This window comes from Schistocerca serialis, chromosome 1 (assembly GCF_023864345.2).
Source record: "Schistocerca serialis cubense isolate TAMUIC-IGC-003099 chromosome 1, iqSchSeri2.2, whole genome shotgun sequence".
NCBI lineage: Eukaryota > Metazoa > Arthropoda > Insecta > Orthoptera > Acrididae > Schistocerca > Schistocerca serialis.
In genome coordinates, this window is record NC_064638.1 from 126,215,758 (window position 1) to 126,243,384 (window position 27,627).

The 27,627-nt window shown below is 45.0% G+C and overlaps 2 protein-coding genes across 3 annotated transcripts in view; both read left to right on the forward strand.

The window, feature by feature from the left end:
- The window catches only part of LOC126463899 (estradiol 17-beta-dehydrogenase 2-like), a 208,124-nt gene extending 203,985 nt beyond the window's left edge, over positions 1-4,139 (forward strand). The window contains exon 8 of the mRNA XM_050096194.1: positions 3,856-4,139. Within this exon, the coding sequence (XP_049952151.1) occupies positions 3,856-3,966 (111 nt within the window). The 3' untranslated portion in view covers positions 3,967-4,139. The remainder of the gene's footprint in view (positions 1-3,855) is intronic.
- A 7,828-nt stretch (positions 4,140-11,967) lies between these two features.
- Positions 11,968-27,627, forward strand: part of LOC126463873 (estradiol 17-beta-dehydrogenase 2-like) — a 229,496-nt gene continuing 213,836 nt past the window's right edge. For both annotated transcript variants that reach the window (XM_050096192.1, XM_050096193.1), the window contains exon 1: positions 11,968-12,196. The gene's annotated coding sequence lies outside the window, so the exon portion shown is untranslated. The remainder of the gene's footprint in view (positions 12,197-27,627) is intronic.

The window sequence follows — 27,627 nt, forward strand, 5'->3', positions numbered from 1 at the left end:
TTATCGTATCGTGACATCTGGCGCGCACCATGGTTCCCTGAAGATGTTTCCGAGCTAAAGCCACTAGTTTAGCTTTTATCCTTTTGCGTTCGATCCAGACGTCCTGTCCAGGCGGACCATCATCCAGGTCGCGCAGCGCTGCAAAATAAAAGTCGGTCGTACGGCGGCGCCATTCTGCCATCTCCCTGCTATATGAGATGAACGTACGGCGAAGCGCCGGTTTAGCACATGGCAGCCACCAATCAAGCTTCGTCGCATACCTTCCAACCCTTCGCTCGCACATCGTCCATGTCTCAAGGATCTGGTGACGGCATTCACGATCATGTACATGTTGAATGTTTAATTTCCACGGGGCCTTAATGTTCCACACCTCTCTACGGGGAAGAAGCACCGTACAAATGTAAGCGCTGTGATCGGAAAATGCCAATGGCCAGCGTTCCGCACCCGTGAGATATAAATGCGATCTAACCTGCTTGCCGAATGACTTGTCACATAGGTGTATCCCGGTGCATCTCCATGTCGTAATTCCCACGTGTCACTAAGTACAAGGTCGTTGACAACGATTCGCAACTCCTGGCTGATGTTTGCTCGCGGCCATTGGTCTTTCTGGCTGAGAACACAGTTGAAATCTCCACCAATTATTACACATTCATAACGTCCATGGAAAAGTGGGGCAATGTCTTCTGCATAAAATCGCGCCCTTTCCCGCAGCCGATTGTTTCCCGACGGTGCATAAAGATTGATAATGCGTGTCCCAAACGTCTTGAAAGTCATTTCCCTGGCCAACGGAAGGTAACACACGTTTTCCACTGGGAAGCCATCTCGCACGTAAATTGCCACCCCACTCCCATTGTGATCTCCATGTGACGAATAGGAATGGTAGCCTGCGATGTATGGGAGTGCAGCTATGTGGACTTCCTGCAGCAAAGCAATATCCACATCAGATGCCCAAATCGTTTCCTTCAGTAGGTGTATTTTGGCAGGTGAACGCACGTCATTTATATTTAATGTCGCAATACGGTTCGCATGGCGTTGAATCCCACTCCGTCGATGCGCAACATCTCCCTGCATCGGCGCTGGGGGCTGAGTTAGAAGACGTTCTCTCGCCCCTCTCCCTTCACCTTCAGCAATTATTAGGCTGTCTTCGTGAGTGCCGGCTGCCTCTGTATGACGTCCGGTGCCTCCTCAATATCGTCATACCACATCTTTGCAGGCAGTGATATATTCGTGTCCATTGCCACAGCATCTGCGTCTGGAGAGCCAACTGGTTGTGATTCCTCTTCAGCATCACCACGTCCCGGTACCGTCAATGTGACAGACCGCTGCGGGTCTGATCGAACAGTTTCCATTGCCTCATCCTGTTTCGTAGAGGCTGCTGTGTCGTCTTGGTCCACAGGCACATCGTCGTCGGGGCAAGGGTAGTCATCCCTAGGAGACGCCGTTTCCTCCTTTTCGGTTGGTTCAAATGGCTCTGAGCACTATGGGACTCAACTGCTGAGGTCATTAGTCCCCTAGAACTTAGAACTAGTTAAACCTAACTAACCTAAGGACATCACACACATCCATGCCAGGATTCGAACCTGCGACCGTAGCGGTCTTGCGGTTCCAGACTGCAGCGCCTTTAACCGCACGGCCACTTCGGCCGGCCTCCTTTTCGGGGAACGTTGTTTGCGTGATCTTCCTTCCGTGTCCTCAGATTGTAGGGAATCACGGCTGCCCGACAGAAAAGCATCCGTAGGAACAGGAAGTGTTTCGAGTCCCATCGTTGTACTTGGCGGGAGTTCGGTCGAAACTGATGTTGTCGTCACAGAGTGCGTTCCGGACGGAACAGCATCCGTAGTCGCTGGAACTGCTCCGTGTACTATCGGTGTGCTTGGTGGGAGTTCGGTCTCATCTGATGTTGTCACCGTAGATTGTATGCTCGATGGAGCAGCATCCTCTGTCATCCCGACGTCTGGTACAAGGTTTCGGAGAGTGCCATCTTGATCTTCCACCGGGGCTGTGTCTTTTCGGTCATCAGCGGACGCAGTGAGGGCTTTGGCATAGGTGATCGGTAGTACTGTCATTGCCGGCGACGGCTCCCGCACATCTGAAGGCAGTTGCGTAATCCGCCGTTGCATACAGTTCGACCGGAGGTGCCCCTCCTGGCCACAGCCAGAACATGTACGTGATTGACCATCGTAAATCACCACCGCCCGACAACCACCAATTGGTAGGACGGTACATGCTTCTGAAGATCAATAGTGATCTGTCGCACTCCGTTAAGAACGGGGTACGTGGCGAATTGAGTCCAGCGTTCTGCTGTGTGACCATGTACCGTGCCGTATGGCTTAAAAGCCTCGATAACGTCGTCAGCCGGGAGATCAAATGGCAGCTCAAAAACACGTATTGTCCGTACACCCAGACCAGCATGTTCTACAGTTATCGTGCCGACATTCCCGTCACTATGGCAAAATCGGAGACCTGCTTTTGTCGCCTGTAGAATTCTCTCACACGCCGCGTCATTTATCATCTTAACGTACACCGTGGGACTAACGATGGACAGGTGAATTCCGACAATATCGTTTGGCGGTATCTTGACGTCCTCTCGAATGAATCGTTCCACTGCTAAAGCCTTTAGTCGTTCGTAGTCTTTGCAGAAATTGAATCGTAATGTAGTTTTCCTGTACTTGTTCGTCATGATCGTTGTTACTAGCCCGCGCGCAGACTAAGTCCACAAGTAAACAAACACTCGCACACGGCGCACAGGCGGAAGTATCGGACCTCCGCTTCGCACGGCCGCTAGCGCCGAACTGACCACTCAGCTACCGGGGGCGGACACTGTTTGAAGTATGAGTTGTGAACAGAGTTACTAGTAAACAAGTATTAAATTAAAAACATTGTGCCTCATACTGAAGTTTACGGCATTAACGTTGAAAATGTAGTAAATGACAAACTGTTTTTTTTTTCCTTTCATTAATTTCTGAGGGTGTAAGCGAGTGAAAACTTCGTAAAGGTTTGAAATTATATGTAATGTTTGCTAAAAGACGATAAATGCTCTCATTTTCAAATAGTGGATGAATATAGACTGGCAAATTTGGACGCCCTAAGTTGCGCTGGACGGCACATACAAAATTCTATTAATTAATACTTGACTTACTGTGTTAAACCTTTAGCGTATGGTTATACCTCTTAATTAGTAGATTATGACAGCATTTTAAATTTTGAAATTTGATCAGTAAGTATAAGGGATACTAAAAATCGAATTTATGTTGCCTCTGGAGGCTGTTAGACACCTGCAGTGTTATAGAGGGCCATTAGTAAATACTAGCCTTCAATATTCGTTCGTGAGGAAAACTATTTGAAGAGAGTAACTTGCCACTGCTTGCATTTTTTATTTTTAGAATTAAACTCAGTTTATACATTGTTGTCTCTCATTTGCAAATGATACAGAGACACTATGACTCATCTCATCTTAAACCAATAAGTACGAATAAAAAATCTGAATGAGATGAACGAAAAATCTTTTTTAAACATATCATAAAAAGCAAAACATTAAAAGTTTCTCGTCACGGTCTCTGAGCTGTAAAGGACAGTAAAATTCACCTACAGTTACACACGGTAATAATTCTTCTTCCTGAAGGAGGTGGATAAAGAAGAACTCACAATGGAAACAAAACAATTGTTCAATTGCGTGTCACATCTGCCAGAGTTGTAACACGTGGACGTGATTTAATCGATTTGTAATGGAAAAATAGCAATCAGACTTGATATTAAACACTACTTGTTGCTGACCTCTAATTTTTTTGTGTTTGTTCTCAGGTGCTTGACTTCGACATTCTAACTACAGCATACAGTTGTTTTCTGTGTTTTCAGAGAAGACACACGGCTGGTTTCATGGACACTATTCTATTTGATACAATTTACATGGAACCAGAGTTTACATCCTGGCTATTCTGGACGATTGTCAACATAATATACCGATAAGAAAGTTGCCAACATAGCGTCGGAAGAAGAACGTTCCGAGGTGGATGAGGAGGGTGTGATGAAGCAGAAAGCCTTTGTGTGTTATTACTATCCAGACACATGTATCAGTATGTACTTTTCCCTTCCTGAGTGAATTATTTGTATTGACTTTATGATAAAGTTTTTAAAAATAATGATGCCTTTTATTAACTGATACAGCTCTTCTAACAATTGTTTCGCTACTACTGAGATCCATGTAGCGTCGACCAAGAAGACAAGTAATGAAGAGGTATGTTCGAAAACGAAAGTCGAATACATGTAGAAAACATAATGTGCTCTGCCAAGTGTCTTCGGTCATTACGCACTTAAGAAAAAACTATAATAAATCAGTAATGTCAGTGTTTGAATTTACCATCTAATTTCGTATGAATTTTATCCTTAGTCAATTCCTAAAGTAACAGAGAAACGTATGTGGAAACCATCGTACACTCAGATTGACACCAAACGCGTACAAGTGACTGACAGTAATATACAAATGTGAAAATATATTACGCCTTGATTTCACTGTATTCGCACGTTCCGGCAACGTAAGAACACACATCAAATTCGATTTTCATTCTATATTTTTGCCTACCTGTCCACAAATTTTCTTCAGTATTTCTTATTGTAACTAATGTCTGAATACCTAGAATCCATTTGACTGGTAGTCCTACTCTTTTCTTCGTGCTGGGACTCCCATTCCATGATTCGTCAAGGCAATCTCTCCTCTGACATCATTTTGTAGAGTGAGGTGACAAAATCCATGAGATAGCGGTATGCACCGATTAGACGACAGTAGTATCGCGTATACAAGGTACGAGGGGTGTCCAGAAAGTAAGTTCCAATCGGTGGCGAAATGGAAACCACAATGAAATTCCGATAAAGCTTTGCACAGATGTGTTGGGCAGAGTGTCTAGTGCGACCCTAGATAGCACCACGTCGCTCTTCTCATTTCTGAGTTCACAGTGAACGCGTAAAGATGTCTAGAAAATAGTGTCTCCCGCCAAGTACGAGGGCCTGGTGAAAAATTTCGCCTGAAGCTATGCAGCCAACGTTACATAACTGTCGCGGGATTTCTTCTTCAAGATAATTCTCAGCCGCATTCTGCAGGGGCAATGAAGATGCTCCTGCATCGTTTTCAATTGTAAATGTTTGATTACCTACAATACAGCCCGTAATTGTATCCCTCTGACTTTCATCTCTGGTCACATGAACCGTTGGCTATGAAGACATTTTGGTACAGACAACGACCTGTAGGCCAGCGTAGAGAATTGGCGGAGAGCACTGGAGGTTGCCTTCCATTATGAGGGCATTGGAAAGTTGGTACAACGCTACGACGAATGTCTAAGTCAGAACGGCGACTACGTAGAGAAGTAGCTGGAAGGTGTAGCTAACTGTTACAAATGAAACATTTCTGATTTTCAATGTGGTTTCCATTTCGCGATCAATCTGAACTTACTTTCTGGACAGCCCTCGTATAAAAGCGCAGTGCATTGACGGAGCTGTCGTTTGTAGACAAGTGATTCATGTGAAAAGGTTTCCGGCGTAGTTACGTCAGCACGACGGAAAACAGACTTTGAACACGGAATGGTAGATGGAGCTAGAGGCATGTGACAATCCATTTAGGAAATGTTTCGGGAATTCAATGTTCAGAGATCCACAGTGTCAAGAGTGCGCCGAGAATACAAAACTTCAGGCTTTACCTCTCACTACCGAAATGCCGGCCGGTGTGGCCGTGCGGTTCTAGGCGCTTCAGTCTGGAACCGCGTCACCGCTACGGTCGCAGGTTCGAATCCTGCCTCGGGCATGGATGTGTGTAATGTCCTTAGGTTAGGTTTAAGTAGTTCTAAGTTCTAGGGGACTGATGACCATAGATGTTAAGTCCCATAGTGCTCAGAGCCATTTGAACCATTTGAACTACAAAAATGGGTTATGGCAATAGACGAGCTAGGCGACTGCTTTTCCTATCAGCGCGACATCGCCTGCAGTGCCTCTGCTGGGCTAGTGGTCTTATCGGATGGGCACTAGGCGACTTGAAAACTGTGACCTGGTCAGATGACTCCCGATTTCAGTTGGTGAGAGCTGATGGTAAGTTGGAGTGTGGCGCAGACCTCCCATGGACCCAGGTTGTCAACAAGGCATTTTGCAAGCCGGTGGTGGTCCTATAATCGCATGGTCTACGTTTACATGAACTGGATTGGGTCTTCGGTTATGTTCGGTTACATGGAGACCATTTACAGCCATTCATGGACTTTATGTTCCCAAGCGACAATGTAATTTTTATGCTTCACAATGCCCCATGTCACCTGGACACAGTTGTTCGCGATTGGTTTGAAAGGCGTTCTGAACAATTCGAGCGAAAGATTTGCCCACCCTGTACGCCCGACATGAATCCCAAAGAACATTTATGGGACGTATTGGCGAGGTCAGTTCGTTCACAAAATCCTGCACCAGCAACACTTTCGCAGTTATAGACAGCTATAGAGGCAGCATGGCTCAATATTTCTGCAGGGGATTCCAACGACGTATTGAGTTCATGCTACGTCGAAAGGCTGCACTGTGCCGTGCAAAAGGGGGTCTGGCGCGATATTAGGACTTTTGTCACCTCAGTGTGTGTTCGTACCGTGTGACCTGTTTGTCTTCCAAAAAATCAATAATTAGACCAGTGACATCCATTTCCTTGCAGGCAATATGAGGTGCAAAATTTTTATCTTTCATCACCAACAGGACAATCAAAATACAATGTATATGCCTTCTTAACCAAATGAGTTGTTGGGTTTCTATGGGCTTTTGGGGTGAATTTTCCACACACATGACAAAAGTTTTCGTGGTGGTTTAGACAGCAACGAAATTTACTGTTGTTGTTGTTGTGGTCTTCAGTCAAGAGACTGGTTTGGTGCAGCTCTCCATGCTACTATATCCTGTGCAAGCTTCTTCATCTCCCAGTACCTACTGCAACCTACATCCTTCTGAATCTGCTTAGTGTATTCATCTCTTGGTCTCCCTCTACGATTTTTACCCTTCACGCTGCCCTCCAATACTAAATTGGTAATCCCTTGATGACTCAGAACATGTCCTACCAACCGTTCCCTTCTTCTAGTCAAGGTGTGCCACAAATTTCTCTTCTCCCTAATTCTGTTCAATACCTCCTCATTAATTATATTATCTACTCATCTAATCTTCAGCATTCTTCTGTAGTACCACATTTCGAAAGCTTCTATTCTCTTCTTGTCCAAACTATTTATCGTCCATGTTTCACTTCCATACATGGCTACACTCCATACGAATACTTTCAGAAACGACTTCCTGACACTTAAATCTATACTCGATGTTAACAAATTTCTCTTCTTCAGAAACGCTTTCCTTGCCAGTTTTCTTAGAGTAAGTTTTAAACACAAAAAGTTTGCACTATCTTTCACACGAAACACTCACTGAGAATCTCTTTCACATCACTGGATTACCACACCAACCATTTACCGACGATTTGTAGGTATTATAGCTCTCCTCTGCAAATCAAAAACAATCAATCATCAGAACAGAAGAACGGCGAAAAAAATGGTACGTGCTAGAACATTTTGAAAGCTATATTCGGATTCTACACACCAAATTACATACTAGTTGATGTATCACATCCCAGATGCAAAATGGCTGTTGACTAGAGCTATCGAGCGTGCAGGATGCAGTCGTATGCAAGTTGTGGCTCAAGTTGACACCAACGATGCTTGTCGCTTGGGTTCTTAGGCCATCCTCAGATTACAGCTGCTGCTGGCGAAGTTGATAAAGGCTGCTGGCTTTACAAGCCGGCTTCAAGCCGACATATCAATTTGCAACATTGTTCTCAGAGTCGATTGGGGTCCTTTAAATTGAGCCTGAAGGTATATTGCCCAGTTGAGACAGGAGGAGGGGGAATAGTAAATCGCCGGCCGTGGTGGCCGAGCGGTTGTAGGCGCTGCAGTCCGGAACCGCGGGACTGCTACGGTCGCAGGTTCGAATCCTGCCTCGGGCGTGGATGTGTGTGATGTCCTTAGGTTAGTTAGGTTTAAGTAGTTCTAAGTTCTAGGGGACTGATGACCGCAGCTGTTAAGTCCCATAGCGCTCAGAGCCATTTGAACCATTTTTTGAATAGTAAATCCTCTTTAAATAACCTTCGTTTACCTGATCCAGGTGGTAGCCCTTCGTGAAAGCCCCTAGCCAGGCTTACGGTGAAGACTTCAACGGCAGTCAAGGTGGAGATGGAGACCATCAAAACGGCTGAGCTGTAAGATGAAGCAACCCTGCTTTTAGGAGACGGAAAAGTGTTAAATAAAGTTAGGGGCGGTTACAAAGGCGACTGTTCTCTCAGTTAGGGGCGACCTAAAGTTAACTCTGAGGGTTGGACGCTTACGATCTTCGTTTTAAATCTGAGGACTCGGCCGTACTCACCCTCTTAGCTATCTCAACCTTGAGGCATGTTGGGAAAACTTTCGGTAAAGATAATTCCAGGAGGTAACCGGAAACGAAAATCGTCCACCGCCTCGAACGGTGCAACTAGGCCGTCGGTTTTTGGGGAGCCTGGAATATTACGAAGGGAAGAAACGGAGTTTCCCAGAACATCAGCATAGAAGATACGAGCCAAACGAACACATCTGCTCCGAAGCCTAAACATCAATACGCTCTTGAAAACGCGGAAATTAAAGCAATTGATCATTGTTTTGGAACAGAGAAACATCTACATACGAGCTTTCCGAGAGACCAGGTACCCGGATTAACAGCCAATAGATTCAGATGGGTACAGAATTTATAAAGGAAAACCTGCAGTAAAAAATTGTTCAAACATAACTATCCTAGAAACAGCCTTTGTCGTCAAGAAGAAAATTAATGAATCCATCGTCAATTTTACGTCACCATCAGAGAGAAATTTCTTTCTTTCCTGTGATTCTGAAAATAAAGCGTACTCTGTTATCAAAGAGCATGCTCCTATAAATGAATATAACAAGAGAAACCCATAAAAAGTGGACATCTTTTGAGAAACTCTAAGATGTAGCATCGATAATTCCTCATCATCATACTCAATAAAATTTTTCTGGGTTTGGGACCGCATTGTGTCAATATGTAAAACTACCGACGTTTCGGTCACTGTTGCAAGTGACCTTCTTGACTGTGACAATGGCCGCGGAAGCCTACGTTTATACCTTCTTCATCATGTTACAATCGGTCATTTTAATGCCCGAGATGTTAGGAAAACGGAATATAGGACAGTAGTGGAGAATAAACGGCACATATCAGAATCAATAAAAATGGGGAGGGACTTATCACCTTTTGCAGACATTTCAACCTACAGCTAACGTCCGCATTCTTCAAAGCCCTTCAAAGGAAAAAGAAAACGTGAGTTTCTCCCAACAAAATGATAAGGATGCTCCTAATTGACCATACTTCAATAACAGCTAGAAATCGAAAAGATACACTAAATGCCAAAGTACGAAAGACCCCTACCTCTCAGAGATCAAAATAAGATTTCAGCGGAAGAGACCCAAACCGAGGATAAAAAAGAAATCTAGAATCAACGCAGAGACACTGAAATAAAACAAAGGTAAGTACCTTAAAGTACTGTCTATTATGTAGTTGAACAGCTGGGAAGAAAATAAAAAAGCCTAACCAAGGAGCCGGCCGATGTGTCCGAGCGGTTCTAGGCGCTTCAGTCCGGAACCGCGCTGCTGCTACGGTCGTCGGTTCGAATCCTGCTTCGGGCATGGATGTGTGTGTGCCTTTAGGTTAGTTAGATTTAAGTAGTTCTAAGTCTAGGGGACTGATGACCACAGATGTTAAGACCCATAGTACTTAAAGCCATTTGAACCTTAGCCAAGAGGTCCGACGTTTGGTAGGCCTTCCGCAGAAACGGAAGCAAAGATGGAACGGAAAGTTTGACGAAGCACTTGAAAGAAGATTAAAATGATGGAATAGGGGTAGCTCTAACAAGACCAAAGAGAAATGGGAAGACTAAGAGAACGAAAGGAAAGAAACAACCAAGATTATCAGAGAAGACGAATATGACAAAAGCAGAATGTAAAACGTGGAAGAAGAGTTCAAAGTACAACACCAGGGAGTTTTGCAGAACCTTCAAAGAGGAGATGCAGGAATATCAGCGACCAAATCTGTGCTTTAGGCGAACGGATAGAAGCGTAGTTACAGATAATAAAGAAAACTACCAGCTATTGACAGACTATTTCAAAGTGCTGCTAAACTTTTCATAGCCTCAGGAAAGACTGTATGCTCAGAAACAAACCCTCAATATGTTAGATTCCAAACCTCTAAGCGGCAGAGAAATTAGGCAGGTGATCAAGTAGCTCAATGATAATAAGGCACCAGGTGGAGATGGTACTGTCGCATAAATGTGAAAGATTGGAGAGAAAGTCGCTGCAGATGTAATACAATACCCTATAGGAGAAATATGGAAAACTGAAAAGATACCGACAAAAAGAAATGTGCGCTCATATACCACTTCATGAAAAAGGCAACAGTAAGGATTCGAACAACTACAGAGGGAACTCCTTACTTTCATTTGCGTAGAAGATTCTCTCCACAGTCTTCTCTACTGAGAAGAGTTGAAGAATAGACTGGTCACCTCACTGGAGAATATCAAGCCTATTCCGAAAATACAGATCATGCATGGAATAGGTATTCATCCTCAAGACACTCAGAGAAATAGAGCAATAAGAAGCCCAAACACAGTAGTAATTTTTGTCGACTTCAAAAAAAAGCATACTAGTCAATTGACAAACATTTTTTGACGTTTAGAGGAATTAGAAACTGATAAAACAAGGAGGGAAATCGTAAAACAAAGCTTGACAGTCACCACCTCAGAAATTAATTTTTTAAGGAAATCTCTAAGCCATTTGAAACGAAGTGCAAATTTAGGCAGTCAGTAGCGCACTAGCTATTTACTTATTTGTTTTTATGTGCCAGGGACCGTTCGTTTTGAAACTAGTAAGCGTCAGTCAGACTCTTAGAGCGCTCTGGTTCAACCCGGAAAGGGCAAGTTACGTATTTAGCTTCTTTCGTGTTTTCTTAGTAACATACTTCTTAAATTCCATGCGTGTTTTTTTCCATTTAAGTAGTTATTATTGCATATTGCAGTTAAGTAAAAATTCAGGCAGTCAGTAGCGCAATAGCTGTTACCTTGCTTGTTTGGAGCCTTGAGCCTTGTAAAGGGTCAGTCAGTCTCCTACTGCCATCTGGTACTCACACATGAAAAGGGCAAGTTATGTATGTAGCTTCTTCTGTGTCATTTTCATAGTGTGTATATATATATATATATAGGAGGTTTCTTCTCACGATTTTGTAACTGCAAAATGTCAGGCAGTCTGCAGCAAGTTGCATATCTAGGTTTCTGTGTGTGCTTTCATAATCAGTTCTTAAGTTGGCAACACTGGGATGGGTAGGATGTGTGCAGGCTATGTGTGGACGCAGAAGCTGGCCGCAGTTCGCGGAAAGCTGGATGGGCTTTTGGTTACCGTCAGTTGTCTTTAGGCTGCTGCCTCAGGGTGTAGCGGTGGCAGAGAATCTGGTTCATTGCATGAGACACCTCAGGTGTCGCTTGTTTCTCCAATGGGCTCTGCTGCCGAGGCAGTTCCCAGTGTAGGTAAGCTCAAGTACTGTGGTATGAATGGGACAGCGCTCAAATGGTTTAAATCATACCTGACTGGAAGAGTGCAGAAAATTGAAATAAGCAGTTCACATACACTCCTGGAAATGGAAAAAAGAACACATTGACACCGGTGTGTCAGACCCACCATACTTGCTCTGGACACTGCGAGAGGGCTGTACAAGCAATGATCACACGCACGGCACAGCGGACACACCAGGAACCGCGGTGTTGGCCGTCGAATGGCGCTAGCTGCGCAGCATTTGTGCACCGCCGCCGTCAGGGTCAGCCAGTTTGCCGTGGCATACGGAGCTCCATCGCAGTCTTTGTGCACCGCCGCCGTCAGTGTCAGCCAGTTTGCCGTGGCATACGGAGCTCCATCGCAGTCTTTAGCTTTCGTACTGGTTTTTTCTTTTTTTTTTTTCCTTCGCGGAAAATCGGGTCAACGAGTCTATCAGAACAGTGATAAACTTCAATTATGTGTGTTGTGGTACAGTGATGTGAAACATCCACAAGCTTAAGTGGAAAAATTGTGCATTAACGTGACATCGCATCTGCACTGAGCTGGACTCGCGTTGGACCTCACCAAAGGTATCTCACCTGCAACTAACACTCATGGAACATTACTAACACTCATAGGAACAATTGACGGTACTAACAATACTAATAACAGGCTGTGAAGTGCAATTATGAAGTCGAAAGTAAGAGATCCTGCGTGTGACGAGCCAAGACCGTAACATATGGTAGGCCGTTTTTCATTCTGGAACGACCACAATTCCACCAAAACTGTACGTAAACAATAGAACAGTGAAGGAAAGCTTCTGTAAAAATTTGGGCTCGTTAACTTTAACTTAAACGGAAATAGCAAGGAACATATGGAAGGCCAACACTAACATATGTTTGTGCATCCCACGAAATAGACTAAATAGATCTGACTAAAACCAGCATTCAAATAACCGTTACTATGAATGGAAGTGACCAACTGAAAGTTGGAACCGAATTCGTTTTCTAAATGACTTTTTCCTTTACAATTAACTGTGAGATAAAGTCAACACAGTTACAAAGCCTTCTCCGCATATCGAAGTAATTACCATAGTAAAAGACCAGAATAGTGCCTGTCAGTAAGCAATACAATCCCCCAACAGCATTAAATTCGTGTGAACTACATATATTCAACTTTAGGAAATTACGATAATTACAAACAGCCATGTCAAACACGGTGACAGAACGCAAGTCCCTCAAGTAGGTTGCTAGGCGCTGGTCGGAGTGCGTGTAAGTGTCGTAAGTAGGCCGGAGTGCGTTAACTGACACCCAACGGTGTTGCTAAGCGCGACACGTGATTTCGCGCCCTGCCACCAGAGGCAGCAGTGCCCGGGAGCTACTGCAGCGTGTCGCCTTCTGTGCACCGCGCTGGCGTTTCGCTTCGAACGCATTTCTATCCATGCCGGCTACGTGATGGCGCATCGCCCCTACGATAACTGAACAACTCTCACTAAAACTTAACAACCCTGGATCGTGTGCGGCAACTTGGTGGTGCGTGCACCACACCAACGTCAACCAGAGGCCCTTCTGGAAGAGGCAATACTGGCAGTAAAGCGTCGCCGGTTGGCATGGCGTCGGGTGTTCATGACTACGTGGTAATGTCCCCAAGCCAAAAAATCGCCGCCATCGACGATATACTAAACGAGATTGGAGCTGAACTCAAAGCCAAACACGTGTCGTCAAGTGTCCTACAAACAGTCAGAAACAAGATATTCCCCCTTGCATTCCAGTTAACATCCGCGGAAGCAAAGGTAGATCTCTTAAAAGAGCAAAACAAAGACCTTCTACGTGAACTACAATGTTCGGCAGACCCAGTCAAGGAGCTCCGTATTGAGACACTTAGCGAGCAGGTCAATAAACTCGAGGAGGAAAACTCCAGGCTCACAGAGATTAATCACGAACGTAGAGGGCAGGTCAGGGAGCTAACAGAAAAAGTCACGGAACAGGCTCAACAGCAGGCCAAAACTTTAACGTACGCTGCGGCCCTGTCCACCGCCCCAAAGGAACATAAACGAATTGAGGCGGCCAAGGCGAAACAGGCAACCACCCTCTTCATTAAGTCAACATCCAACCAAGACTCCAAAGCGGTGAGACAGACACTGACCCAACACATTAATCCAAGGCAGGACAATTTACACATCAAGTCGATAAGGAATACAAAAACAGCGGTCATAGTCGAGGCAGCCACACAGGAAGATTGCCGAAAAATAATCGAAAAAGCAAAGGACATCGACAACATTACCTGTGAATGGCCCAGAAAGAGAAAACCCCTAGTCGCGATCTATCGGGTGTCCGACACAATTACTGACAAAGACTTCTTAGAGTGCCTCTATGACCAAAACCTAAGTGACGACTTCTCGAAAGACGACTTTGACAGCGAGGTCAAAATAAGATTTCGAACAGGACCCAAGGGCAGGGGTTACAACCATCAGGTCCTTGAAGTCCCACCGAAATTATACTGGTACCTAACAAAAAAGGGCAAAGTGTACATAGATTATCAATCACTAACTGTCAGGGATTTCACAGCCGTTAGCCAGTGTTACAACTGCTGTGACATTGGGCACACAACGAAAGGGTGCACCGAACAAGCCGCTATCTGCTCAAGGTGCGGTAAGAAGGGCCATAAACGTGCCGAGTGCCGAGCCAAGGAGGCCATCGACTGCATCCCTTGTCACAACAGGAATCGAAGGTGCAACAAAAGCAAGGGAGGTGCTTGTCAAACGTACAAACAACTCCTAGACCGCCTAATTGACAGCACAGACTATGGAAACTAGCAATCCCTCAAGTCCAACCGGTGGGAGACATAAACCTACCCAAGCACAGACGCACCCATACAAAGCACCCTCGACAATAAATCGCAATCATCAGCGTGCCATAACTTGGCGTAAGAGGCAGAAACTTCTCCCTGACGGCTACATCCCAGGACTGTCACACAACACGAACTTGGAAGACAGCCACTATGCAACCATCGAATTCATAGACGACCTCACGTTAACTGGACAGATACCATCAGACGCAGCCAAACTAATCAAGAGACAAATCCTGCATTGGATAACTTTCCATACGACGCTAATGAACAGAATTGACGAACTAGAAGACGAATTAATAGTAACAAGCGTTACATCCTCACACAACCAAGACAACCATGACACATATAACCAACCGCAGCAACATCACAAAAGCACGACGCCGAAGAACCAAGACTACACTTCTATTCCAGTGCGCCCCCGTACCTACGACACCAAAAAATGCGAGGGGCGCATAAAGCCTGTCAGATTTGTACAAGGTGAGACCCTAAACCCCAAAGAAACAGACGTACTAGACATCCAAATCAACAAGACTGGCATACTGACGAAAGACCAACACACTGACAACACCACTCATCATCTGCAAAACAAACGAAAGATATGGCACACTGACATACCCACAGAAGACGACGATGACATATACTGCTGCCCTTACGCCAATGAGTGCAGCGTACACAATCATCAAAGTAACAAGACCACCCCTGGGCAACCTGAAGCGACACCCGAAAGAGCCAACAGCACACGTGTGACAGAAACATCCAAGGAGTCTAAACAACCGAAACGCGAGGGGAAAGTAGTTGCGTGTGACGATAATTTCCGACAACCGCGGGCGCCTCCACCCAGTGCCACAAAAGTTCCTTCTACAGGCGACCCCGGCCCCCTCTCATCACCCAAGTCCGTGTCTGCAAGAGGAACACCAGCACCACCAGCTGCTCCCCCTGCGCACACCAACAGCAGCATCAACAAAGCACCCATCGCAGAGGGGCAGCGTGTAGCTGCCACTCAGCCACGACACCCCAAGACGGCGCAGACGCCGACACCCGCTGCCACCACCAGCGATTTTAATTATAACAACATAGATTTAAACTTAAAATTAAGTAGATTAGAAAAAAGGGAGCTCTTCGAAACAGCGCAAAGAATGATCATTAGGCTATACCACCCCCATGGCAACTCAGTCTGCTTTCGTACAACGGAGCAGACGGACAGAATAATCCTGAAAACAGAGAACATCCCCACGGACTCAGATAGTCTGCTAGACCTACTCCTGCAGGTTTGCGCTCGCAGAGAAGAAAAATTTGATCTCGAAAAATTATACAAAGATCACGTTAGGGCCTATGGAAGGACCTACTTCGATTTCAGTCAAACAGGAAGTAAGTGCTACGTTCACGTGAAGCATCCGATCTGAGGGTTGCTCAACTGAACGCCATGAGAAGCACACACGTCAGTCTGGAACTTCCACAGGTCCTGAATGAGCTAAACTGCGATATCCTGTGCATACAGGAGCCATATACGAAACAAGGCCATATCACCAATATCCCCACCCACGCGATATCAATATCGGGTAAGGCAGACTGCAAGGCGTCAGTCATAATCCTCAACACAGACATTCACCCAGTTAAAATAACGGAATTATGCACAGAACACGTTGCTACAGTGGAGATTACGTACAGGGGCGATACATGGGTCGTTGCATCGATTTATGCTCAATACAGCCATTGCATTAATCCCTATGCAAATGCTATCAGAAAAATTGCACAATACGCCGGCAATAAAAAATTATTAATCTGTGCAGATATTAATGCAAAATCCACTCTATGGCACTCCAACAGAACAGATGACAGAGGACGAATAATCAATGACGTAATACATGAAAATGGACTGAACGTCATCAACGAGGAAGGACACCATCCTACATTCACAGGGCATGACGGCTCCTCATCCAACATAGACATCACCCTTGCAAATAACGCCGCGACTACCTACATACTAGACTGGACGGTACATGACCACATTACCACGAGTGACCATAATGTTATCACACTAACTCTACAGAAGACAGCAAACAACAACACTGCAACACAACCCAGAAGACTGCTCTTTCATAGGACAGACTGGGACACAGTAAGACACAAGATACAGGAACAATCACTGCAGAACATCAGAGGCAGTGTTGACTACAGAGCACACAAGTTAACAGAAATCATTACACACATACAAAACACCTGCATCCCCACATCACGCAAAACAAAACAGCAGACCAGCCCTTGGACAGCACACCTAACACAACTCAAGCAGGACACCAGACGTAAACGCAGACTCTACCAAAGGGCAATCTCAGACAGAGAAAGACAAGTAAGACTACATGAATACCGGCTTGCCAAGGACAGATACAAACAAGAACTAAATAAGACTAGAAAAGACCAATGGAATGACTACGTAGCAAGACAAACACAACTTAACATATGGGGGGAACCTTACAAGATCGTGACCGAAAAAATCAAGAGCCCACTGGTTCTGGGAACGCTACGACAGGATGACGGGGTGATGACTAAAGGATGGAGAGGCACAGCGGAGTACCTGCTAGGCAAACTCCTTCCTGACGACATCGCCACCACAGACACACCTGAACAAGCAGCATTGAGACGAGAACTTACCACAGCCTACACCACACCAACCGTCACCTGTCCGTTTGCGCAGGAAGAGGTGGCGATAGCGATCTCAGAACTTAAAAATAAGAAAGCGCCTGGACCAGATGGTATCCACTCTGAGGTACTAAAACAGATAGCACCGCAGATCACCCCCTACCTCACAACACTGCTGAACGACGCATTAAGGCTAGGCCGTGTGCCTGCAGTGTGGAAAGCCTCTAGGGCGGTCATCATCAAAAAAGCACCAGACAAAGACCCCTCAGAACCCAAATCATACAGACCCATATGCCTCATCAATACACTCGCTAAAACACAAGAAAAACTCCTTTGCAAAAGATTACAAACACATCGCACACTTCGGGGACTGACACCACACCAATATGGCTTTCGGGAAGGAAAGTCTATTGACGATGCAATCAACAAAGCACTTCAAATTGTACACAACACACCTACAAAGTACACACTAGCCATTATGATTGACATCTCGGGTGCATTTGACGATCTATGGTGGCCGGCCCTCTTCAAGAGGCTCAGACACCTGCAGGTACCGGAATCCCTGTACAACAGTCTTGTAGACTACTGCAGGGACAGAACAGTCGCTTGGCACATGGACGACAAGAAAGTAATCAAACGCATTACCAAAGGTTGTCCACAAGGATCGATCTGCGGCCCCATCTTCTGGGACATAATGTTAGAACCGCTCCTAGAATTACTTGAGAAGCACAATGCGACAGATGGAGTTGTCGCTTACGCTGACGACCTGCTTGTGGCAGTGTCAGCAAACAACCGTGCCCAGCTAGAAGACAGAGCCAATGATACACTCAAAACAATTACACAATGGTGCACAGACAACAAGCTCAAGGTAGCAGAAAATAAAACAACTTACACACTACTAAAGGGCATCCTGCATAGGAACCCAGCAGTCAAAATCGGGGACACAAACATTAAAAGATCAAAAGTAACACGCTACCTTGGAGTCTACAAGACGAACGGTTGAACTTCCACGAACACATACGAATATCCACGGACAAAGCAGAAAAAATACTGCACAAACTGGCAAGGCTAAACTCGAAACAATACAGACTACCACTGTCAGCCATACGAACATATCATTGCGCTCTCTTCGAGTCTGTACTATGTTTTGCTGCCAGCACGTGGGCCCATAGACTCAGCCTATCCACTAACAGAACCGCCGTACGGCGGGGGCAAAGAAGCATTCTGCTTCGACTAACAGGGGCCTTCAACACAACCTCAGTCGACGCACTTTGCGTCGTGATGGGAATCTTCCCAATAGACGTAACCATAAGATACCGTGCGGCAAGGTACTGGCTAAAGATGGGGAAACTAGACCAGGTTCGGCAGATCACTGGTGTACCATATGCTACATCACGTCAACTCAAAGCATGGCGTGTGGATACCTGGCAGAGCGAGTGGGCTAACAGCGATAAGGGCCGACGAGTCTATAGCTTTTTCCCTGACATCAAAGAACGATTAAGACTGAAGCATATCGATCCTAGCCGCGGTATGGTACATTTTCTGACAGGCCACGGCCCTTATCCCATGCACCTGAGCCGCATGAGTCTGCAGCAGACTACCAGATGCACATGTGGGGAAGAAGGCTCCCCAGAACACACTGTCCTATTCTGCGGGCAACGCACAAACATTAGACACACACTACACATTACCCGGCAGAATACCCAAGATGAAATATACACCATTCTACGAGACCCAGACCTATGTGACAAACTTAATACACTAACTGACGAAATATCCAGGTCTCTGTATACCGAATATCTAAACAATAGACCATTCAGAAGGCAAGGCCGGGGACGCAGACCACAGAGTGCCCATGAGATGGATAGCAGTACAAACACCTCGGGCGAAGACACAGATGTTGAGATAAGCCATGTCGACGGCCCATTGTGGCAACCTGCGGATGAGTAGTCTAGGTACCTGAACAACATCCAACACTAAAGAACACACACATGCACACAAAATCACAAATGAGTAATAGTCAAAAGCCAGGCACTTACCCCAGGGACCTACGCATCCTGGCGAGAAGCAACACCCAGCCTGGATGGAAGGATCTTGACTGTGGTTCCCCTTAGCTGGGCCCAACCCGACGGATACTTAACGTAGATCGGGGAAAACCACCGTCCAGGCTGAGTTGCCGCGTAACCAGGAGGCGGGAACTGGTCTTACATGCACATGTACACACATACACACACACGCACATAGCACATATATATAAGAACACACACAAGAGGATATGCAGTCAAAGGTGACATGACACCTGTAAACAAGGGTTAACTCCAAGATAGGCACCTACCATACGAACCTACGCCTCGCGACGAGAGGCAACACTGGGCCTGGATGGAAGGATCTTAATTGTGGTTCCCCTTAGCTGGGCCCAACCCGACAGATACACAATGTAGATCGGGGAAAACCACCGTCCAGGCTGAGTTGCCATATAGCCGGGAGGTGCCAATCATTCATCAAGCGAGAACTTGTCTGACAAGCACACACACACACCCACAACCACACATAATGACACAAACACAGACCTAAACAAATTCAATAAAATCACTCCATCACATCTAGACTAGTTAATATTTAATTTTGCACTATGTAAGTAGTAATAAGCTAATGAAGTATACAAGTACATATGTGAACTGTGAGTGGCGGCCAGCGTCTTGAAGGTCATTCCAAGACCCTGACCGCAACCCACACATAGGTGGTGGTAATTTCTCTATCCTTTTCTTTCCTATCTTTCTGTTTACTCCTTCTTAAATTCAAAATGAAATTGTTTTCCATTTCCGTATTATTTATATTATTTGTAATGTATCTAAAAGCTGCACAACGAACAAAAACGAACAAATAACGTAAAAGCCCGCCTCCACGTGGCAAGACTTGGGCAACAGTGTGAGTGGGATCGGGAACAGGGGAGGTAACTCACATAACCACTCCTGGGCCCGAGCCCAGTCACAGTGGCTAAGAGGCTTAATACGACCCACCATAAGCAATTAGAAGGTGGGTCAATAAATAAAGAGCAGCAAGTGAAAAAAAAAAAAAAAAAAAAAAGTCTTTAACACTGGTAGCATGCCGCGACAGCGTGGACGTGAACCGTATGTGCAGTTGACGGACTTTGAGCGAGGGCGTATAGTGGGCATGCGGGAGGCCGGGTGGACGTACCGCCGAATTGCTCAACACGTGGGGCGTGAGGTCTCCACAGTACATCGATGTTGTCGCCAGTGGTCGGCGGAAGGTGCACGTGCCCGTCGACCTGGGACTGGACCACAGCGACGCACGGATGCACGCCAAGACCGTAGGATCCTACGCAGTGCCGTAGGGGACCGCACCGCCACTTCCCAGCAAATTAGGGACACTGTTGCTCCTGGGGTATCGGCGAGGACCATTCGCAACCGTCTCCATGAAGCTGGGCTACGGTCCCGCACACCGTTAGGCCGTCTTCCGCTCACGCCCCAACATCGTGCAGCCCGCCTCCAGTGGTGTCGCGACAGGCGTGAATGGAGGGCCGAATGGAGACGTGTCGTCTTCAGCGATGAGAGTCGCTTCTGCCTTGGTGTCAATGATGGTCGTATGCGTGTTTGGCGCCGTGCAGGTGAGCGCCACAATCAGGACTGCATACAACCGAGGCACACAGGGCCAATACCCGGCATCATGGTGTGGGGAGCGATCTCCTACACTGGCCGTACACCACTGGTGATCGTCGAGGGGACACTGAATAGTGCACGGTACATCCAAACCGTCATCGAATCCATCGTTCTACCATTCCTAGACCGGCAAGGGAACTTGCTGTTCCAACAGGACAATGCACGTCCGCATGTATCCCGTGCCACCCAACGTGCTCTAGAAGGTGTAAGTCAACTACACTGGCCAGCAAGATCTCCGGATCTGTCCCCCATTGAGCATGTTTGGAACTGGATGAAGCGTCGTCTCACGCGGTCTGCACGTCCAGCACGAACGCTGGTCCAACTGAGGCGCCAGGTCGAAATGGCGTGGCAAGCCGTTCCACAGGACTACATCCAGCATCTCTACGATCGTCTCCATGGGAGAATAGCAGCCTGCATTGCTGCGAAAGGTGGATATACGCTGTACTAGTGCCGACATTGTGCATGCTCTGTTGCCTGTGTCTATGTGCCTGTGGTTCTGTCAGTGTGATCATGTGATGTATCTGACCCCAGGAATGTGTCAATAAAGTTTCCCCTTCCTGGGACAATGAATTCACGGTGTTCTTATTTCAATTTCCAGGAGTGTAATATGCAAAAACTGGTGATTTCTCAAACTAGGGAACAATCAAGAATGGTGTGCCGCAAGGTTCGGTCTTGGGTCCTCTGCTGTTCTTAATATACCGGTTGATCAAAAAGTCAGTATAAATTTGAAAACTTAATCAACCACGGAATAATGTAGATAGAGAGGTAAAAATTGACACACTTGCTTGGAATGACATTGGGTTTTATTAGAACAAAAAAAAAAAAACAATGTTCACAAAATGTCCGACAGATGGCGCTCGACAGCAAAACGCCAGTAACTGTTACCGTGACGGGTGAGAGGTACGCCGATATGTTACAGAATCGCATCATCCCCAGCCTGGCTGATAAACACCTGCTGGAACGTACGATGTTTATGCGGGATGGCGCTCCTCCCCATATTGCTAGACGCGTGAAAGAGCTCTTGCTCGCTTCGTTTGGTGATGATCGTGTGCTCAGCCGCCACGTTTGTCATGCTTGGCCTCCCAGGTCACCAGACCTCAGTCCGTGCGATTATTGGCTTTGGGCTTACCTGAAGTCGCAAGTGTATCGTGATCGACCGACATCTCTAGGGATGCTAAAAGACAACATCCGACGCCAGTGCCTCACCATAACTCCGGACATGTTTTACAGTGCTGTTCACAACATTATTCCTCGACTACAGCTATTGTTGAGGAATGATGGTGGACATATTGAGCATTTCTTGTAAAGAACATCATCTTTGCTTTGTCTCACTTTGTTATGCTAATTATTGCTATTCTGATCAGATGAAGCACCATCTGTATGACATTGTTTGAACTTTTGTATTTTTTCGGTTCTAATAAAACCCCATGTCATTCCAAGCATGTGTGTCAATTTGTACCTCTCTATCTACATTATTCCGTGATTTATTCATGACTTTTTGATCACCCGGTATATTAATGAGTTGCCATTCTATAGTCACGAAGATGCAAAGCTGGTACTTTTTCTGATGATACAAGTATAGCTATAACACCCAACAGACAAGAAGTAACTGGTGAAATTGTAAATGATGTTTTTCCGAAAATTATTAAGTAGTTCTTTGCAAATGGGCTCTCATTAAACTTTGACAAAACACAGTGTATACAGTTCCACACAGTAAATGGAATGACACCATTAATAAATATAGACTTCGATCAGAAATCGGTAGCTAAGGTAGAATATTCAAAATTTCTCGGTGTATGCATTGATGAGGGGTTGAACTGAAAAAAAAAACACCCTGAAGATCTGCTGAAATGTTTGAGTTCAGCTACTTATGCTATTAGGGTCATTGCAAATTATGGAGATATACATCTCTTTAAATTAGCTTACCACGCCTATTTTCATTCTCTGCTTTCGTATGGCATCATATTCTGGGGTAACTTGTCATTGAGTAAAAGAGTGTTCATTGCACAAAAGCGTGTTATCAGAATAATTGCTGGAGCTCATCCAAGATCATCCTGCACACACTTATTTAAAGAGCTAGAGATCTTCACTGTAGCCCCACAATGTATATATTCACTTATGAAATTTGTTATTAACATTTCAATCGAATTCAAAACTAATAGCAGTACATGGCTACAACACTAGGAGAAAGGATGATTTCACTAGTCAAGGTTAAATCTAACTTTGGCTCAGAAGGGGGTAAATTATGCTGCCACAAAAGTCTTTGGTCACTTACCTCATAGCATCAAAAGTCTGACAGACAGCCAGGAAGTTAAAAGAATTTCTTAATGGCAACTCCTTCTACTCGTTAGATGAATTTTTGGATATAATAAGTGGGTAATTTCCCCAAACCCCACCAAAAAAATTAAATATTAAGTATCGCGTAATATTTTGTATAATGTAATATCTTGTATAGACACCTTTTATTAACCTGACACATTCCACATCATTACGAAGTGTCGCATTCATGATCTATGGAACAAGTACTAATCTAATCTAATCTGTACGCGATGTGGTGGATCTGCCCTCATAAGAGGATGAATGGCCGCCGGAAACGCCCTCTCATCGTTCGAGGAGCAGGGCCAATGTGGAGGCTGTCCGTATGACCTCGCCTATTCACCCTGTGAGTGGACTGGTGGCCAAACTTTCAGCAGGGTCCGAGCAGGCACACGGGGGGAGAGGTTTCCCAGTTATTGGGAGCTCCGACAATAGGCGGGTAATAGAGCCCCTTAGGCAGATAGCGTTCAGCGCCAGAGAGTAAGACAATGTGCACTCGGTATGCCTGCCGGAGGGCCTCATCCGAGATGTGGCGGAGCTCTTGCCTGCGGCTACACTAGTTAGCAAATTTAAACTTTTTTCTGCATCTGGTTTGCAAAATGGTGGATTTACCTAATTTTGTGGTACTGAATACACTGGTAAAATCAGTTTTTCTCTCTGTCTTATTTCCTAGATACACAGCAGAATAAAAAAATGGTAATAGCGAAAATTGAAACAATTAAGTCAAACAAAAATACACATTCAGAACTTTTGAAATCAATACTATTTTGTATGTATATAAGGACATGATGCCAATGAAAGGTCCAAATTAGTTCAGAAGCCATTTTCACCTTTAATCGTCTTTGGTTTTTGAAGAATGCGACGACGGAGCTCTTGTTTCGTTTGCCGTTTCATTTCATCACTCTACCTAACCAGACCCACCATCGAAGGGTTCCAGTGGCCGTGGTAACGGTGTTCCATGGTAAGAATGTCTTGGTGAATGTGTTCACCATGCTCATCGCTCACGGCTCCAAAATTGTTCGGGAAGAAATCGAGGTGAGAATGTAAAAAGTGAATTTTAAGCGACATTTTACACCCCATGTTCTTATAGTTGTCCAACAGATCATTCGCAATGGTAACATAGTTTTTGTCTTTTCTGTTACCCAAAAAGCCCTTCACAATTGCTTTAAAAGAAAACCAAGCTGCTACTTTGATATCTGTGAGTTTGGTATCAAATGTTAGAGCTTTCAGCAGTTTTCTTACTTGTGGTCCAACAAATATACCCTTTTCAGCATTGCCTCATTTGGAAAACTTTTCTTTTAAGTGATTGAAGGCCTCACCTTCTTTATCCAGAGCTTTTACAAAGTTCTTGATAAGGCCCAACTTGATATGAAGGGGAGGCAAAATGATTTTATTAGGCTCAACCAATGGGGTGTTGTTCACATTTACGTTTCCAGGAACATATGACTTCCTTATAGGCCATTTCTTGACTGTATAGTGGTTCTTGGTGTCACGGCTGTCCTAAAGGCACAAAAAGCAGCGATAGTTCGCGAATCCAGCCTGTAAGCCTATAAGGAGTGCAACAACTTTTAAATCACATCAAAGCTGCCATTCATGATAATTATATTTGATTGCCTCTAGTACCGAAGCCATGGTTTCAGAAGTTTCTTCCATGTCTACTGCGTAAGCCAAAGGTACCTATGGAAAAGGATTGCCATTATGCAGTAGTACTGCTTTCAAGCCGGTTTTACTGGAGTCAATAATTAGTCGCTACTCCTGTGGATTATGTTGCACACCTAGCTGCATTATCAGACCGTTGACATCTCAACACACACACACTGAATTCCTCATATCGAAATATTGAGCGAAGGAAGCACCTCTTGTTCTGAAACAGGAAATTTTTGTCCCTGGAGCTACAAGGTTCCGTTGTTGCAGTCTCGACTCCCAGGAGTTCAGCTTGCTGTTTCGAAAGTTTTAGATCGCGAAACAAATCGTTCAACTCCTTTTGATTAAAGAGCTGAGGCGCAGTGTCATGATATTGAGGGCCGTACTCTTCTATATGTTCAATACTTTCTGTTTCACTTGACATGGTGTCTGGTTTCGTGGCTTTCAACTTACAGATAGGAACAGGCAACCCCTCATCACAGGGCACAGGAAAATGCATTGAAAATACATTTGGATACATTATTTTATGTCTAGTTTTGCTTGAATGTCCCTAAATATTTGTGAGGCAGAAGTAACAGTCTGAATAATGGTCTTCAGGCTCACACCACACCATCGGAACAGCGGATGGCATGGCTCGGCGTTTTCCTTTCAACCCCTCGGTTAAGGTTGTAGTACTGGTTATGCAGGCCATATATGAGGTGCAAAATTTTTATCTTGATCACTAACAGGACAATCAAAATACAATTTATATGCCTTCTTAACCAAATCAGTTATTGGTTTCCTTTGGGGTGAATTTCCCACACACATAACAAAAGTTGTCGGGATGGTTTAGACAGCAACGAGATTTACTACTTGCTATTTTTCTTAGTGTAAGTTTTAAACGCAACAAGTTTGCACTTTCTTTCACAGAAAGCTCTCATTGAGAATCTCTTTCACACCACTGGATTACCACACCAACCATTTACTGACGATCTGTAGATCTTCTAGCTCTCCTCTGCAAATCAAAAACAAACAAACATCAAAACAGAAGAACAGCAAAAAGCGAAATATTGAATACGAAAAATAAAAAAAAACTTTAAAAACTCAAAAAATAGTACGTGCTAGAACATTTTGAAAGGTATATTCGGATTCTACACACCAAAATACATACTAGTTGATGTATCATACCCCAGATGCAAAATGGCTGTTCACTAGTGCTATCGATCGCGCAGGATGCAGTCGTATGCAAGTTGTGGCTCATGTCGACACCAACGATGCTTGTCGCTTGAGTTCTGAGGCCATCGTCAGTTCACAGATGCTGCTGGCGAAGTTGATAAAGGCTGCTGGCTTTACAAGCCGGGTTGAAGCGGAGATGTCAATTTGCAGTATTGTTGTCCGGGTCGATTTGGGTCCTTTGGTTTTGGCCAGAATCTTCATGGACTCTGTGACGGTCTTGGCTGCAGATTTGTGGACCTGTATTATTATCTGGGTACTTGTAGGACTCCCCTTGACAGGTACACTACAGAAAGGAATCAGCTACACGGGTAGCAGAGTTATTTTGGAATGCACATGGGTATATTTAGGCTAGGCGGCAGTTTGAGGTTCTCTGAAGAACGCTCACAGTAAACTGTCGAAGTAACGAAATTCTCAAATTTATTGCCCTTCAGAAATCTTCTCACCCGAAGTAGGAAGCTCTGAGATATATAGCTTTTCATGGAACGCATATCGAAAAAACAGATTAGCGTCATAGAAGGGGGAACGTTCATTGCAGTCCATAAAAGAATTTTGTATATAGAGGTCCAAATTGAATCTGATTCTGAAGTTATCTGGACGTTTGTAGCAGGTCTAGGGGAACTCAGGTTAATTATCGGATTTTTTTATCGGCCACCCGATTCATCCGTGACAGTTCTAGAATCATTCAAAGAAAGTGTACGCCCAGTAGCGCAAAAATACCCAGATCATGTAGCAACTACTACTAGCAGAAGACGACTTCAACCTATCGATTGTAGACTGGGGTGTCTATTGATTCGTTGCAGGTGGTACGCACAAGCAGTCTTCTGAAGAACTTGTGAACACGTTTTCCGAAAACTTTCTTGAGTATCTTATTCTACACCCCATATGCTGTAGAAATATGTTAGACCTTGTAGCTACAAACAGGCCTGAGCTGCTCGGCAGCGTCAGTATAGAGACAGGGATTAGTGGCCATGACGTCACCATAGCTACTTTGGTTGCTAAAGCTAATGAGTCAGTCAAGAAGACTAGGACAGTATTTCAGCAGCAAAGAGCAAACTGGCAGTTGTTAGACTCTAACTTAAACAGTGAACTGGCATCATTTAATTCGAGTACCATGGACGTAGATGAATTATGGGCAAATTCTGAAATGATTGTAAATCATTTTCTGGAGAAGTATAGGTCGAATAAGTTGATTAAGAACGGAAAAAAACACCTTGGTTTAACAAGTAAATTCGAAAAATGTTGGGGAAGTAAAGGCTACTACACTCTCGGTTGAAAAGAGAATGCGCAAATGACGACAGGCAAAAGTTAATGAAAATTCGTGCCATCCGTAAAATCAACCACCATCCTCCTACCGGAGCAACAGATCTTGCCAAGAACCCGAGAAAATTCCGGTGTTACGTTAAATCGCTAAGCGGTTCTAAGGCACTAGTTGACCAGCCTTGTGTGGCATTACCATTACGTTTCTGACTTTGATAAACGTCGGATTGTAGCCTATTGCGAAAGTAAAGTCGAACTACACTCCTGGAAATGGAAAAAAGAACACATTGACACCGGTGTGTCAGACCCACCATACTTGCTCCGGACACTGCGAGAGGGCTGTACAAGCAATGATCACACGCACGGCACAGCGGACACACCAGGAACCGCGGTGCTGGCCGTCGAATGGCGCTAGCTGC